This window comes from Myotis myotis, unplaced genomic scaffold (assembly GCF_014108235.1).
Source record: "Myotis myotis isolate mMyoMyo1 unplaced genomic scaffold, mMyoMyo1.p scaffold_m19_p_7, whole genome shotgun sequence".
Lineage (NCBI taxonomy): Eukaryota > Metazoa > Chordata > Mammalia > Chiroptera > Vespertilionidae > Myotis > Myotis myotis.
Genome location: NW_023416379.1, coordinates 3,072,359 through 3,090,188, shown reverse-complemented (window position 1 = coordinate 3,090,188; position 17,830 = coordinate 3,072,359). Strand labels below are relative to the sequence as shown.

Sequence of the window (17,830 nt, the reverse complement as noted above, 5' to 3'; positions counted from 1 at the left end):
CTTTAACTACGAACAATCATGCTTAAGCTACATAATCTTTACTCCCTGGAAGGGAGATAAGAAACGCCCTAACCTTTGGAATAGAGATTAATAGGATTGGAATCAACTGGTATAAATACAGATATAACAAGACAACAGGAGACAGAACTTAGAAGACAGAACCAAGAGACACAGAACCTAGACCCAGAACCTACTCAGAACCTAGAGACAGAACCTAGAGACAGAACCTAGTGAGAGAACATGGCAAAAGATCCTGGACTGAACCTGACTACAGAAATTGGCAAGAGAACCTGACTAGAACCTGGTGACTGAACCTGGCTGGAGAACCTGGACAGAACCTGGCTGGAGAACCTAGCAAGAGAACATGGACACAGAACCTGACTGGAGATCCTAACCAGAACTTCGCTGGAGATCCTGAACAGAACTTGGCTGGAGATCCTGGCTAGAGATCCTGGCTAGGCTGCTGATCAACTGAACGCTGTCTCCATGTCATTCCTTCTTCGCTGACTCCGTCCACACCTTTGGGGACCCCTGGACCTGCTGGGGTTGGACCCCAGCATCTGGCGACCGAACAGGAACCCCTAGGTAAGCCCCACTCTCGGGATGGATAGGACTCCACCGTAGGAAGAGGGTGGATAGTCTTCGCCGACTCCGTCCACACCTTTGGGGACCCCTGGACCTGCTGGGGTTGGACCCCAGCAGGCTGATATTTAAAATATGAAAAAACTCAGCTCCACTAAGAGTGCACAGGCTGAGACTGGGCCCTCTCAGACCTTGGTCTGCATGTCGGATGCCCCGTGTCACCGTCAGACAGGGGGCACCCTGAGGGACAGTGGGAGTCCCTCTACAAGGACTCAGGGGAGGCCCTCGCTGTTAGCTCCCTTTGCAGAGGTTGCCTGTGCGTGGCTGCATTCTCTCACTGAACTAACTCTGTTAAACCACATATGTGACTTAAGGAGAGTCAAGGTTCCTGCAAAGAAGCCATTGATTCAGGAGAGCGCTAATAAAGCAGGCCCGCCTGCCCGGAGGGAGGATGGCAGTGAGGAAGGGAGTGCCGTGGGCCCTGACAGCGGACCTCACCTTGAGGCTGTAATAGGCCCTGGGATATGAACTAGGTGGGGCGTGAAGCCATTATGAGTAGCAAGACGTTTAAAAATCAAGCGAGTGATAAATGAGGAGAGGGTTTCTGTTGAGCAAACTCAAGACAATCGGTTTGTTTCTATAAAAACATTCTAGGGTAACATTGGAAAGTCTCTTTTTACATAGGACGGGGAAACATCATGTGAGTCACAGCAAAAATAAAAAGGCTGAGATAGTACCTGACAACAATGTGGGACAAGCGGAACTGTACTTTGTTGGGTAAGTGCTTTGGGAAAATGGCAGTCCCCGTCCATGGGGGATATGTGCCCCGCCCACGGTGGATGCCCGAGATGCGGGTAGTACTGAACCCTGTATACAATGATTTTCCTTACACAGACACACCTGTGCTAGAGCTTAATTCATAATGCAGGCCCCTCCTTCCCCCCTCCTCCCTCCCTCTTAAACCATCTATTGTCCCGCACTCGCCTTGTCATTTAAAGGAAGTGCTTTCTGGCTCCCCCCTGGCAGATCCCAAGTGCCAGCCTCCTGCCAGCCTCACTGCTCTTGTGCTTTGGGGACCGTACTGAGTATCAGGGAGCCTTGAGCACTAGCCCTGCGACACTATAGGCGGCTACGAAGTGGCGACTCAGAATGGTGCCAACGGGAGGCATGTGAATTGTTTATTTCTGGAATGTTTCCACTGGATATTTTCCGCGTGGTTAACGGGAGAAGTGAAACCTCGGAGAGTGGAGCCGTGGGTCCAGGGGGACCACTGTGGACAGGCAGACACTGGTGAAGATGTGAAGTGGTCCTGGAATGAATGAAGTACGCGGTGTAGGAGGGTCACTGCACAGGCGGAAACAGCCGGCTGTGTCCGCCATGCCCGGCCTGTGGTCACTGGCTACATCCTCTTTCAATAACAGCACACACAGACAGGCAGCCTTCTGCTTACTGCTGCTGAACATTAAAGGAAAGAGGAGTCAAGGAGGATAGTTCTCAACAGGAGGTGGCATTTTAAACAATGAAGGCGGGGTTTCATGGAGATTATTCTTAAATAGCAGTAACGAGGCAGGTACATTCACGGTGAGCCCACCGGCACCGAGACCGGACTGCTGCGCCCGTGTCCTATTACAGGAGCCAGCGCCTTAGAAATTGGCCAACTCCAGGCTACTGAGAAAGGCTCACAGAGAGAGCCTGGACTTGCTGCTGCATGGGAAAGCCTGGTTCATGTGGACCAAGTGGATTACTTTATATGTTTGACATTTTCTATCATGAAAAAGGTTTAAAATTTAAAAATACATGAGAAGCTGATTTTTACAAGTAGCGTGGCTATGAAAATAAATTTTGAAAATGGATATTTTCCAATGTTTCCATGTTACTTGGTTTTGTGAAGGAAGAAGGTTTATCCATTTTTTAAAATCTCATTAAAAAATTAAAAACAGAAACAGAATTTTCCAAACTTCAAATAAATGTTTCACTGACTTTTGAACCCTTTTGTTAAAGATGTGACAGTGCAGTACCTTTCAATAAGTTTTCCTTAACAATATACTGACACATATATTATGTAAATCCTAATTTACAAACCACTGCATTATTGGCAGATGCAATTGAAAAATGAATGTCATAAGTTACAAAGCCAATGACGCAAGTAGCTACTTCCACTGGGTCTCTGAGAGACTGTTGAGGTGCACTGTTCAGCTTTGATCAATATTAGAACTAAGTGTTGAAAGAAACCGAACTCACAGTCTGACCAATCAATCAAGGTGTCGCACAGTTTCCAGCCACAATTCTCAGAACCAATGAAGCACATTTACTCACACCGCAGTCAATAAAAGCAAACTCATAATGAGGAGCGGACCCTTACCTCACTCCACATACAGAAATGAACTCAAACTAATCAGTGACCTAAATACAAGGGCTAAGCTATCAAATGAAACCATGGGGTCTATTTTCATGACCATGGATTTGGCAATGGATTCTTACATTTGGCATCAAAAGCACAAGCAGCAACAGAAAAAAAAAAAGAGAAACTGGACTTCATCAAAATGAAACACTTTTGTGTATCAAGGGACATTATCACCAGCCAACAGAACAGGAGGAAGGTTTGGAAATCATATATCTGATCAAGGTCTAGTGTCCAGAATACGTAACGAATGCTTCCTACTCAACAGCAAGGCAAACAACCCCATTGAAAATGCACAAAGGACTTGAGCAGGCATTTCTCCAAATAGATATTCAAGTGGCAAACAAGCGTATGAGAGATGTTCAACACGGCTGGTCAGGAAGGAAATGCAAATCAAAGCCACAACAATATGCCGCTTCACACTCTCAGGACGGCCACTGAGACAACAACAATGAAAAGTAACAAATGTTGGTGAGGCTGTGAGGAAACAGAACCCTTATAAGTTGCTGCAGGTACTGAAAAATGGTGCCTCAGCTACGGAAAGGCCTTTGATAGGCCTTCAACAGGTTAAATGCAGAAGTACAATACGACCCAGCATTATTCATAATCGCCAAAAGGTGGAAACAATGCCACGAAAAGGAACAAAGATACATGCCACTACTCGGATGAACTTCAAAAACATTGCGCTAAGTGAAAGAAGGCAGACACAACGGGTCACGGGTTGTACGATCCCTTTCATCGAAGTATCCAGAATGGACAAACCCATAGAGACAAACCACAGTGGCTGCTATGAACTGGGGGTCCGGGGGGACAGGAAGAGATTACTGAATGGACATGGGCTGTTTTTTCTCGGGTAATAAAATCGCTCTAAATCTAGTGGGAGTTGGGTGGTCCCTGCATTGTGAGTGCACAACATGCCACTGAACTGCACACCTTAAAACAGTTAACTGTATGCTCTGTGAACTTCACCGCAATTAAAAAGACAGATAATAATAATAATATAGTGCAAGTACAATGTTGTAAATGTTGAAAGATTTAAAAAAGATTTCAAATCTTAAATATTTCAGCTCCATCTCATCCTTCTCTGATTCCTTTTTTAATAAATGGTGTCCCAAAATTCACGCAAGAAGTAATTTTGATAGAAAACACAGGTTTATAATTAACACATTGTTTGCGGGTAGTTTTTATCGCGCGCTAACAGGTGGCGCGGGCCATTTTTGCAGTTGAATAGCTTGATTACCGTTATACCTGGAAGTATATACATAATTCACCATTGTATGTGTTAGAGACCCAAATTTTGTCCTTTGGAATTCGTATATCTGCATGTTAGCATCCCTTTAGAGCAATAAAAAAGTATAAAAATACACGTATTTATACGTTACCCACATTCTACCGCTAGTCTATAAAAAACGTATTAATACGTGTCCCGCACTCCACTACCAGTCAACGTAAAACGTATAAATACGTTTCCCGCATACAATGTGTTAAAAATTGTAAATTTTTTATTGATTCATAAAGTATACAGTATAGGGTTATGTATAGAATAGCATATCGGGTAAATGGCCTCCACGGCTTTGCTGGCACATATGCAAAGCTGTGGTCTTCATTGGTCTTCATGGTCCCTACTCCTGGGCCATAATTGGTCCTTGGTAATGCTTATCAGATTGAAGGGATTGAAATCAAAGGGCAACAGATATTAGAATCTGATTCAATAAACCAAGTAAAATTAGGCTTTTATTTTTTGTTGTTGTTGTTGTTAATGCTCACACAAAATTCAAATCTTGCGTGAATTTTGGGACAGCCTTTATCTGTTGTTTCGCACACGTGTAGGCGCTCCCGATGACTAGCAAATGAAGCGCATAGCTTCCCATTCCGGGCGGTGCGGCTCTGGGGCAGCCTAGGAACCCTGACCCCTGTGGGGGAACCAGGACAGGCGGCAGCGCCTGGGCGAGTGCCATCGCACTTTCGCTGCCCAGGCCTGCGGCCGGCCTTGTGCCTTCTGGTTGGACACAGCTCTCCTGCGCCGCAGTGTCTGTACTTTGTTGTGATCCAAACGTCACCGTGTCTTGCCCCCAGTGATCAAATAGGTATTTCCCTCTCCAACCCTCAGCTGGGGACCGGGTGCATCTGAGACAGGTTTCCACCAGCAGCTCTGCTGTTCCCAGCCGGCGTTCCACCCGGGGACGCGCGAGACTTACCCACACACGGCAGCGAGTAGCCCAGCTGCGGGTCGTGGACAAACTGCCGGTCGTTGAGCCTGGTCACGCAGTACAGGTGGAAGCAGTCCAAGCAGATCACGTGGCGGTGGTTGCACTGGAAAACCAGGACCGGGCTCCTGCAAGACAGAGGCGCTGCCTGTAGCTCCTGGAGGGCGGGGAGGCCCACGATGCAGGGTGGACCGCAACCCCACGGAGGGAGGCGGGAGGGCGAGGCCGCGCTCTGAGGGGCCGCCTGCTGGTGCTGAGCTCTGCACGCGCGCCCATCTTCCAGATGGGAAGCGCCCCCTTAACCACACGGAACGTTGATTTTCCTAATTTTATATGTTTCATGTTAACAGATTTACTAGTTGGCTGTTAATTTTAATTTGTGTATTTTAAAAATCAAATTGATTGGGGTGACATTGATCAACATGAACATATAGGCTTCAGGTGTGGGTTTCTATGTTACAAGATCTGTATGTTGCACCGTGTGCCCACCACCCAAAGTCAACTCTTCTCCTGTCACCATATATTAGGCCCCTCCCCGCGCCCCCTGCCTTCCCTCTGGCAACCGCCACACTGTTTGTGTCCACGGTTCCAGTCCGGTCAGCTGCTTCCACTCGAGCTCTGATACACCCTCCGTCCAACAGCCGTCCTTGTCTCCTCATTCGCAGCTAACCCACTAGCCACCCCTCACACACACGCATTTCTCTCGACCCATCCTCACCTCGCAGCATCGATACGTTTCTCCCAGAGATGTGACCCCTGGAAGGCAGACACGTCCCTGCTTTACACTGACATTCTCCCAGCACCAGGCCCTGGAAGGTTTTAAGTAAGTGTTCTGGAATTTAATTATAATAACATATAGAACCTGAACTTCCCCAAAGTCAAAAGAAAAATTACGCCTGCACCCGAGTGCTTAGGGGAGCAGGCGCTCATGTTTCACGGGAAGCAGAGAAGGCGAGTTTCGGAATGAAAAACGACTCCGCAGAGCTCTGCGGCTCTAAGGCTCTGTGTCGCCACCCCCATCCCACCCAAGTTCCCGTTTCTTAAATCAAGCTCGGGAGATGCTGTAAATTGATAAAGACAGAGCCTAAACATTGTGGATGCCTTTAAAACACTTTGTAGGGGGGAAAAAAATCTCCCGAATAACTATGCATTTTTGCTAGCAAATGAACCGTCCAATTTTATGACAAAAAGGAGACAGGCTGAATATATTAATGTGAGATCAGCCCCAAGGCAATTTTAATAGCAAAAAAGTCGCCGGAGCTTATTTAGATAAGCCCGCTCTCTATGTAATGATCATAAAATACAAAACAGTTTTCATTTCCCACCCAGTTCCTAACACGTGTGTTCTTCAGAAGCCCCCTCCACAGGAAGACTGAGATCAAACATTGATATTACAAGAAGGTAATTCCTTAATGATTGAAATATTTTCAACGTTCTGTTTTCTCAGTTATTTCAAAGCAATAGCTAATGCAGAACAAAATGGAAAAGAGAAGACCTTGCTATTTTAAGGTCGTGGGTCTTGAGGACAATGGTCGACTTGGTCCGAGCTGGCGTGCCCCTGGATAGTTTTGTGCGCTTCCACTTCCCACGCCTGAACCCACTCACGCCCATTCAGGGCCTTTTCCAATGAAACACGGACTGAGTTCTGAACTGCCAACCTTTCCCCTTGTCACCGTTTTCTCCTTGAAGATGATCAAATATAACACTTGCCCATTTCTAACGTGAGCATCCGCGCCCACACAGGCTCTGTGACCCCGCAGAGCGGTGGCGTTTTACCCTCTCCTCTCCCAGCCGGATTCTGTGAAAAACACTGTCCATTCTGACCAGGCCACATGGTCAATGAAGCCTGCATAGACCACAGGGAAACGGGAGGACATATGAGCACAGTCATAAACGTCCCTGTAGGGAACCAGGCTAAACAGAGAGCTTAGCAGCTGCCCTGGAGAAGAGACACACTGAGAGCCAAGCCCTGAGCACGTGAGCCGCGCCCGGCGCGTGGCGTGGGGTCCCGGAGCCCTGAAGGCCCCCAGCACGGGAGGGGTGGCGTTTAGGGAGTGCGACCCCGAGGGAAGGCAGAGGGGAGAGCTGGGAGTCCTGATCTGCCTGCAGGTCCGTGACAGGATGCGAGCTCCCCGGGTGCCCGTGGCCTCGGGTGGGAATGACACAACGGACAGCAGTGACATCTCTGAGGAGAGCGTGCGGACGGGACGTATCTTCTCGGGGGTCACTGTCCTCCCGACAGCCCAGGGTGCCCTTTGCTGAAATTACATATGAATGTTCACTGATGGAGCTGGAGGTGACTGTCCCCGAGAGCCGGCGCAGAGCAGCGACTCAAAGGCTACGAACGGCCTCCGTCACGCGGGAAAGGAGTCACGGACGCCGCGGGGACAGTGCTGAGCGACTGGTCAGCAGGGACTTCTGCTTTCATGAAGGGAGCGGCCAGACCCTTTTGTCCATGGCAGGTGGGCAGGGTTGAAGGAATGTGGGCAAAAAACAGGGCACTCAGCCCCATGCACCACCCCAGGGAGAACGCTGAGCCACCGTAAGTCAGTCCCTCGTGTCTAGAAAACAGCGGCATGCTGGCCAGGCTTACTCTCCCTCTCCCTCACCCGTTGTCTCTCTCCAGCCACCTGCCGAACTCTGTCTGTCTGTCTCTCTGTCTGTCCACTTCCCCTGCACAGGTCGCTGAGAGAGGCTGGGCCCCAACTTTCCCACTGAACGCGGCACACAGCGAACACAACGTCCCACACGGTCTGGGATGTGCGAGGACAAGGGAGCACGTCTACGCTCAAGGGAAACAGAAACCTAATGACGTGGGCGGGAGAGGGACACGGACGGTGGGGCACAGGGGGGATGTGTTCAGGGGGTTAGTGGGCGGGAGAGGGACACGGACGGTGGGCCACAGGGGGCATGTGTTCAGGAGGTTAGTGGGCGGGAGAGGGACACGGACGGTGGGGTACAGGGGGCATGTGTTCAAGGGGTTAGTGGGCGGGAGAGGGACACGGACGGTGGGGCACAGGGGGCATGTGTTCAGGGGGTTAGTGGGCGGGAGAGGGACACGGACGGTGGGGTACAGGGGGCATGTGTTCAGGGGGTTAGTGGGAGGGAGAGGGACACGGACGGTGGGGTACAGGGGGATGAGTTCAGGGGGTTAGTGGGCGGGAGAGGAACACGGACGGTGGGGGACAAGGGGGATGTGTTCAGGGGATTAGTGGGCGGGAGAGGGACACGGACGGTGGGGTACAGGGGGATGTGTTCAGGGGGTTAGTGGGCGGGAGAGGAACACGGACAGTGGGGCACAGGGGGGATGTGTTCAGGGGGTTAGTGGGCGGGAGAGGGACACGGACGGTGGGGCACAGGGGGGATGTGTTCAGGAGGTTAGTGGGCGGGAGAGGGACACGGACGGTGGGGTACAGGGGGGATGTGTTCAGGAGGTTAGTGGGCGGGAGAGGGACACGGACGGTGGGTACAGGGGGGATGAGTTCAGGGGGTTAGTGGGCGGGAGAGGGACACGGACGGTGGGCCACAGGGGGCATGTGTTCAGGAGGTTAGTGGGCGGGAGAGGGACACGGACGGTGGGGTACAGGGGGATGTGTTCAGGGGGTTAGTGGGCGGGAGAGGAACACGGACAGTGGGGCACAGGGGGGATGTGTTCAGGGGGTTAGTGGGCGGGAGAGGGACACGGACGGTGGGGCACAGGGGGGATGTGTTCAGGAGGTTAGTGGGCGGGAGAGGGACACGGACGGTGGGGTACAGGGGGGATGTGTTCAGGAGGTTAGTGGGCGGGAGAGGGACACGGACGGTGGGTACAGGGGGGATGAGTTCAGGGGGTTAGTGGGCGGGAGAGGGACACGGACGGTGGGCCACAGGGGGCATGTGTTCAGGAGGTTAGTGGGCGGGAGAGGGACACGGACGGTGGGGTACAGGGGGCATGTGTTCAAGGGGTTAGTGGGCGGGAGAGGGACACGGACGGTGGGGTACAGGGGGGATGTGTTCAGGAGGTTAGTGGGCGGGAGAGGGACACGGACGGTGGGTACAGGGGGGATGAGTTCAGGGGGTTAGTGGGCGGGAGAGGGACACGGACGGTGGGTACAGGGGGGATGAGTTCAGGGGGTTAGTGGGCGGGAGAGGGACACGGACGGTGGGGTACAGGGGGCATGTGTTCAAGGGGTTAGTGGGCGGGAGAGGGACATGGACGGTGGGGTACAGGGGGCATGTGTTCAGGGGGTTAGTGGGCGGGAGAGGGACACGGACGGTGGGGTACAGGGGGGATGTGTTCAGGAGGTTAGTGGGCGGGAGAGGGACACGGACGGTGGGTACAGGGGGGATGAGTTCAGGGGGTTAGTGGGCGGGAGAGGGACACGGACGGTGGGTACAGGGGGGATGAGTTCAGGGGGTTAGTGGGCGGGAGAGGGACACGGACGGTGGGGTACAGGGGGCATGTGTTCAGGAAGTTAGAGGACAGGAGAGGGACGAAGGATGGGGTACAGGGAGGATGTTTTCGGTGGGTGAGGAGGTGGGAAGACAGTGGCTCAGGCAGCAGCCTCGGCGTGTTCCCCAGGGGCCCGCCTCCTGGTGTTCACGCGGTTCCCTTCCACGCACCGGTGGCCTGACCCGTGTCGCAGGGGAAACGCAGACACGGGACCGTGGTTTCCAGAACTGGGTGGGCACACCACGGCCGCTTCTGCCTACGTGTCCTGTGGGGCCACCTGCTCTCAGGACAGTGAGCGCCCCGGCCAAGGCCTCAGGCAGCCGGGGGAGGCCCGTGGCGGGAGCTGAGCCCTGGCCACGGCCAGCGCTGAGGCAGCCACCTGAGCCCCCGCCCGAGGCCAGCCCTGGGGCCCGCGCCTGGCGGCTCCACGCTCCAGGCCCCCGAGTCTGCGCACGATCGCACCCAATCGCACTCACTGCTGCCCGGCGCCCCGCGCGCGGGAGAAGCCTCTGCAGCCGTGTGACCGTGCGGGCCCAGGGGACGCGGCCACACTCAGACAGCGGTCAGAGGAGACCTGAGAGCAGTGGCGTCTGAAGGAGTCAGGGTTCCAGGGAATGGGGAGGAGAGAGCACCCCCGGGTGAGAGAAGAGACGGGGCTGTGCGAGCACCAGCCTGGGAGGGGACAGCCGGGGACCTGGCCAAGTAAACACAGATGCGCGCGCGGGGCCAGCCGTGGCCGAGCAGCTGGGCGCCGACCCTGAACCAGGCGCTCACGGTCCGATTCCCAGTTGAGGCCTGTGCCCGGGTTGCGGACTGGATCCCCGGAGGCAGCCAAGCGATGATTCTCTCTCATCACTGATGTTTCTCTCTCTCTCACTCTCCCTTTTTCTCTGACACCAATAAAAATATATTAAACAATACATGCTTAGGGAGGGCAGAGTCCTCCAAAACAGCACGGACAGCAATGCAAGTGAGAAGGAGAAGCATCAAATGCAAATCACGGAGGAGATAAAGGTAGGATCTCCTTGCAGGCGGAGAAAGTCCTTCAGTTTCCCGACCCGACGTGACCCTGGACCATCCACTCCGCATGGTGTTTGTGCCACAGAACACAGACGTCCCCAGTGAGCCACCTCCCCATGCTCTCTGCAAGCGTCCCTCCCCCCGGCCCCCCCAGAGCCACCTCCCCAGCATCCCGCCCCCCCCCCAGAGCCACCTCCCCAGAATCCCCCCCCCCGGGAGCCACCTCCCCATGCTCTCTGCAAGCGTCCCCCCTCCAGCCACCTCCCCAGCGTCCCGCCCGCCCCCCCCCCTGCCCGGGAGCCACCTCCCCACGCTCTCTGCAAGCGTCCTTCCCCCCCCCCCCCCCCCCCGACCCAGCCACCTCCCCAGTGTCCCCTCCCCCGCTCCGCTGGGAGCCACCTCCCCACGCTCTCTGCAAGCGCGGTCCCAGAGCGGCCAGGGCTCCCGGAGTTTAGTAGAGCCTTTGATTAGATAAGAATCATTCGAGGCGGAAAGCCACACCATTAAGTCACTTGACTTGATCTTCTTAGCAACTGTCACTTCAAATCCCGTTTGTTAGAGACAGCTGCTAAACAGCAGATCGATGGCGGAAAGCTCAGCAGCCACACGCGTCTCCTTTCATCGGCACTGAGCGACGTCACCCGCCAACGCCCAGCGCACCGCTGACACGCTGCAGGGACCACGGTCACCCCAAGCCCTGGCGTCCATTCACGAGCGGGGTCAGCCAGGGGAGCAGGCCCGCCTCGTGGAGGCCGAGCCGCCGTCCTGACCGACAGACTCGACCCTCAGGATTGAAAGCAGCTCTGACAGCCCAATGGCCTCAGGACCCCCAGCAGCCGCGCTCCCATCCCGAAGCAAGTGCACCTGCCCCTCGCCCGCGGGAATCGGACCCTACGAACGGCCTGACCACGGTGGGCCCTGCCCCGCCCCGTCCCGGGTGGGCTCGCGGCCTCGGGGCCCCACGCGCCCGCTCGCTGCACGGGAAGGGCCGCCTGTGCCCGGAGCTCAGCCGCGAAGCCCCGATGTCCGCGCACAGCGCCCCCGGGAAAGGCTCTGGGCCCCTGGCTCTGCCGCTTCACTGGTCTGTTCTCCCGGCCTGCCAGGCCCTGTCCTGTCAGGGTGACTCGGTGAGCACGGTGGTCCCTCCCGCCCTGCAGGGGGTCATGGCTCTGTGTGGGGGGGGTCACGGCTCTGGGGGGGGTCACGGCTCTGGGGGGAATCACAGCTCCGTAGGGGGTCACAGCTCTGTGGGGGAAGACAGGTCAGGGACTCACAGTGTGGGAAGTACTACCATAAGGGTGGGGTTCGACAACCCTCACCCATCTCTGGGGCTCATGGAAGGGGTCCCCGGATAGCTCCTGGCTCAGTGCACTCATTCCACAGGGAGAGAAGGTGGTAGACAAATGCCATGGCTTCCCTTGTCTACAAAGCTTTAGCTAAGATATTACGTCAAACGACGTGGTGCATACCTTACAGATAAAACGATGAAGAACACGGAAACTCTCTGGCTCCCTCCCTTCCTAATGGATCCTCCGTCCATCGGCGGCATGAAACGCCACTGACTCCAGAGAACGTCTGACCTCAGCATTTGCCCCAAATTCTTTTTTGAAAGTGAAAATGTGGGGAGCTAAGTGGCCAGCCTTTTGGAGTAATTCCCCACAAGGACTTGGTGCAGCGACGGCCCCGGTCTTTCTTCTAAGGCATTGACACCAGGCTGACGCTGACGAGCAGCTGCAGGTGGCGGGCAGATCGTAATGACACCACTGTCGCCCGTCACACAGTGACATGAGCAGCTCCAGAGGGGATGTGGCCACGAGAGGAAAACGCCTCCGGTGGAAATGGTCACTTCACTCGTCACCCAGCCGCAGCAGTCACTGCAGGGCCCACAGTGATCGCGACAAGAGCAGGCACTCCCGCGGGATGAGCTCAGAGCGCGGTCTGTCCGCACTGCCTCCGGCTCAGCTCAGCAGAGGGGGGCTCCTGCCCCGCACAGACCTCTGCCCGGCCACGTCCCTCGCGTGGCGCTGCCGTGTGGCGCCCGCGACGCCTGCCAGCTCAGGCCCGGGCCTCGCTTTGCTTTGCCTTTTGTGAGTAACAGCGGGAAGCAGATGAGGCCGCCTTCACCGCCATCGCACTCAGCCAGATTGGGAAAGATCTGAAGATGGATCTGGTTTAAATAAGAACCCCGCTGTGCCATAAACTGCTCTGGTGTATCCCCACATCTCAAGACAGGAAATATTAGTGTGCGAGCCGCCGGTCCGGGGGCGAGGAATGGTAGGAGCTATTTACCGTAAGGAATGATCACAGTCGCCGGGTGGGTTAAAAATGAGACATCTGCGCTCTCGCTCACAAAGCCTCGCACCGAGGACTCTCGGGGCTGTGCCCTTCATCCCTCAAGGCCCCTCCAGGCGCATGAGCGAGCGCTGCCAGGACGCTGGCCCCTGTGTCCCTCCGTCCGGGAGGCGGGGGAGGCGGGGGAGGCAGGCTCGGCGCAGGGTGTGGAGCGGAGCACCGCCTGAAAGAGGGCAGCGTCTCAGAACAGATCGACCCTGGGGACGGCTCAGAGTGAGGTGGATGGTGGAGCTCCCGGGGCACCGTACATGGATTCGGCGTGGAAATTCCCGTAGTTGAAGGATTGGTGGCGTATGTAGAAAATACCATGCTCTCCATTCAGCCTCCTGTTTTACATGCAGCCGGAAAAGCGCTGTGGAACATGGCACAACACTGTGCTAAAAATAACCAGAATCAACATGGCATGACAGTGCGAATTCAAGCAGGAAACGCAGCTAAGGGGATCAGTGCAGACACAACCGCCTGCCTGCGCACCCCACACCCTGGGGCTGGGGAGGCTTGGACAGACCCGGACAGCGGAGCGGATGGCTGGCTGCCCGGTGCGGGCTCGGCCCCACCCTGGAGCATGAAGGTCCTGGAGTGGCAGCTCCGATCTGGGGTTCCCTGAAGACCTCGGGGTATTGAGGCCATCGCCTCCCATCGTATGGTCACAGCTTGCCTTCCTGTCAGCTGGTGGCACTCAGCTTTAGGTGAGAGAATGTGCAAAAGACAGTTCATATTTAGGGCCCCAGCTTCCCACAACCTTCGGGCTAACGCACGTGCTGCTCGCGGGGAAAAGCCTGGGGATCTCTGGAGGTTTTACCTGCGGGAAGCCATGTTGGGAGGGAGCCCTGAGCCAGAACCCTGCAGGGTAACCAGAAAAGGCATTGGTGTTAAAAAGGAAAAGGCAACACAGTCTCTCATACAACCTCCAACAACTAAGCTGAGGTGGGAAGCCCGTTTCCCCTTCCTTTTCTTTCTCTTTGGAGCCAGGAAGTGAACCAGCTGAGTCCGGTGCTCACAGCGCTCGCTCGCCTGTCCTGCGGGAGCGTCCAGCCCAGGACCAGGGAGGGGCCAGGCGAAGCCACGGGCCTGGAGGCAGAGGAGCCCAGAGGGGCGCTGCTCAGACAGGGAGCAGGAGAGAACCGGGGCTGCCCCCCAGTGGGCAGCTGCTTACACACACCGTTTTGGAAAATGGTTTGGCAGTTCCTAAAAAGAGTCAACATATTCCCACCATCGGCTCCAGCCATTGCCCCCTAAACATCTAACTGACAGGAAAGTGTATGTTCACAGGAGTTTTCCCCAAACCGAAAACAACCGGGTGTCTGAACTGGTGAGCGGAGGGACTGTGGCGTATCCACAAGATGGGTATTTCTCATCGATGAAAATACACAGGACAGCATGGATGGACTCAGAGTGATCATGAACTATGGATACACAGGACAACATGGATGGACTCAGAGTGATCATGATCTGTGGATACACAGGACAGCATGGATGGACTCAGAGTGATCATGATCTGTGGATACACAGGACAGCATGGATGGACTCAGAGTGATCATGAACTATGGATACACAGGACAGCATGGATGGACTCAGAGTGATCATGAACTATGGATACACAGGACAGCATGGATGGACTCAGAGTGATCATGATCTGTGGATACACAGGACAGCATGGATGGACTCAGAGTGATCATGATCTGTGGATACACAGGACAGCATGGATGGACTCAGAGTGATCATGATCTATGGATACACAGGACAACATGGATGGACTCAGAGTGATCATGATCTGTGGATACACAGGACAGCATGGATGGACTCAGAGTGATCATGATCTGTGGATACACAGGACAGCATGGATGGACTCAGAGTGATCATGATCTATGGATACACAGGACAGCATGGATGGACTCAGAGTGATCATGAACTATGGATACACAGGACAGCATGGATGGACTCAGAGTGATCATGATATTGGATACACAGGACAGCATGGATGGACTCAGAGTGATCATGATCTATGGATACACAGGACAGCATGGATGGACTCAGAGTGATCATGATCTAGTGGATAACAGGACAGATGGATGGACTCAGAGTGATCATGATCTATGGATACACAGACAGCATGGATGACTCAGAGTGATCATGAACTATGGATACACAGGACAAGCATGGATGGACTCAGAAGTGATCATGATCTGATGGATACACAGGACAGCATGGATGGACTCAGAGTGATCATGATCTGTGGATACCAGACAGCATTGGATGGAAGAGGTGATCATGATCTGTGGATACACAGGACAGCATGGATGGACTCAGAGTGATATCATGATCTGTGGATACACAGGACAGCATGGATGGACTCAGAGTGATCATGATCTGTGGATACACAGGACAGCATGGATGGACTCAGAGTGATCATGATCTGTGGATACACAGGACAGCATGGATGGACTCAGAGTGATCATGAACTATGGATACACAGGACAGCATGGATGGACTCAGAGTGATCATGAACTATGGATACACAGGACAGCATGGATGGACTCAGAGTGATCATGATCTATGGATACACAGGACAGCATGGATGGACTCAGAGTGATCATGAACTATGGATACACAGGACAGCATGGATGGACTCAGAGTGATCATGAACTATGGATACACAGGACAGCATGGATGGACTCAGAGTGATCATGAACTATGGATACACAGGACAGCATGGATGGACTCAGAGTGATCATGAACTATGGATACACAGGACAGCATGGATGGACTCAGAGTGATCATGAACTATGGATACACAGGACAACATGGATGGACTCAGAGTGATCATGAACTATGAATACACAGGACAACATGGATGGAACTTAAGGGTAATCATGAACTATGGATACAAAGGACAACATGGAATGGAACTTAAGTGTAATCATGAACTATGGACCCCCAGGACAACATGGATGGACTCAGAGTAATCATGAACTATGGATACAGAGGATAACATGGATGGACTCAGAGTGATCATGAACTATGGATACACAGGACAACATGGATGGACTCAGAGTGATCATGAACTATGGATACACAGGACAGCGTGAAGGGATGTCAGGGTGCTTATGCCGTGTGAAAGAAGCCAAACCAAAAAGAAAGAACATATTGGATGATTCCACATGTACACTGTCTAACCAATGGGAACTGCCCACAGTGACAGGGGCAGATGTGGGGCATACGGGGAATGAGAGGCGGGGACAGAGATGGGAAATACAAGAAACAAGCACACGCTGGGGGGGATCTTGACTGTGGCAGTCGCTCAGGTGTCTGTAGGTGTCATAACGAGTCCAACTGCACACATTCACGATGTGGACGTTACTGTACGTCCATTAAGCCTCGATGGGAAAGCTAATGACCAGAAAGGAGAACAAGGAATGAAACGTTTCTTCAACAAACGATTTCTCATCTGTGATTACTTTTTCCTTCTATTTTGAGGGAGGCAGCAACGGGATCTGTTCACACGCAGCTGCCTTCTTATTCCCATTGTTTCACGAGCACAAAGCAGTGCTCATTCGAAAGCACGCTCTCCCTCCCACGTCCCACACGGCAGTGGGGGCGATGGAGACAAGAGCAGGCGATGGAGAGAACAGCGGGGTGATGGAGAGAACAGTAGGGTGATGGAGAGAAGAGGGGGTGATGGAGAGAAGAGGGGGCAATGGAGAGAAGAGGGGGTGATGGAGAGAAGAGGGGGTGATGGAGAGAGGAGTGGGGTGATGGAGAGAAGAGGGGGTGATGGAGAGAAGAGGGGGGCAATGGAGAGAACAGCGGGTGATGGAGAGAAGAGGGGGCAATGGAGAGAAGAGGGGGTGATGGAGAGAAGAGGGGGCGATGGAGAGAACAGCGGGCGATGGAGAGAAGAGCGGGCGATGGAGAGAACAGCGGGGCGATGGAGACAAGAGCGGGCGATGGAGAGAAGAGGGGGCGATGGAGAGAAGAGGGGGCGATGGAGAGAAGAGGGGGCGATGGAGAGAAGAGCGGGCGATGGAGAGAAGAAGGGGCGATGGAGACAAGAGCGGGCGATGGAGAGAAGAGCGGGCGATGGAGAGAACAGCGGGGCGATGGAGACAAGAGCGGGCGATGGAGAGAAGAGGGGGCGATGGAGAGAACAGCGGGCGATGGAGACAAGAGCGGGCGATGGAGAGAAGAGGGGGCGATGGAGAGAACAGTGGGTGATGGAGAGAAGAGGGGGTGATGGAGAGAAGAGCAGGCGATGGAGAGAAGAGGGGGTGATGGAGAGAAGAGGGGGCGATGGAGAGAAGAGGGGGTGATGGAGAGAAGAGGGGGCAATGGAGAGAAGAGGGGGTGATGGAGAGAAGAGGGGGTGATGGAGAGAAGAGCAGGCGATGGAGAGAAGAGGGGGTGATGGAGAGAAGAGGGGGTGATGGAGAGAAGAGCAGGCGATGGAGAGAAGAGGGGGTGATGGAGAGAAGAGCGGGCGATGGAGAGAAGAGGGGGTGATGGAGAGAAGAGGGGGCAATGGAGAGAAGAGGGGGTGATGGGGAGAAGAGGGGGGTGATGGAGAGAACAGCGGGGCAATGGAGAGAAGAGTGGGGTGATGGGGAGGGGGGCGATGGAGAGAACAACGGGGCGATGGAGAGAAGAGGGGGCGATGGAGAGAGAGGGGGCGATGGAGAGAACAGCGGGGCAATGGAGAGAAGAGTGGGGTGATGGGGAGGGGGGCGATGGAGAGAACAGCAGGGCAATGGAGAGAAGAGTGGGGTGATGGGGAGGGGGGGCGATGGAGAGAACAGCAGGGCAATGGAGAGAAGAGTGGGTGATGGGGAGGGGGGCGAT

At 54.3% G+C, this 17,830-nt stretch overlaps 1 protein-coding gene across 3 annotated transcripts in view; it reads right to left on the bottom strand.

Annotated features, from left to right (window-relative positions):
• PRKN (parkin RBR E3 ubiquitin protein ligase) overlaps positions 1-17,830 on the bottom strand; it is a 530,440-nt gene that overhangs the window by 156,484 nt on the left and 356,126 nt on the right. For all 3 annotated transcript variants that reach the window (XM_036317340.1, XM_036317341.1, XM_036317342.1), the window contains exon 7: positions 5,182-5,318. In XM_036317340.1, coding sequence (XP_036173233.1) covers positions 5,182-5,318 — 137 coding nt within the window. The remainder of the gene's footprint in view (positions 1-5,181; positions 5,319-17,830) is intronic.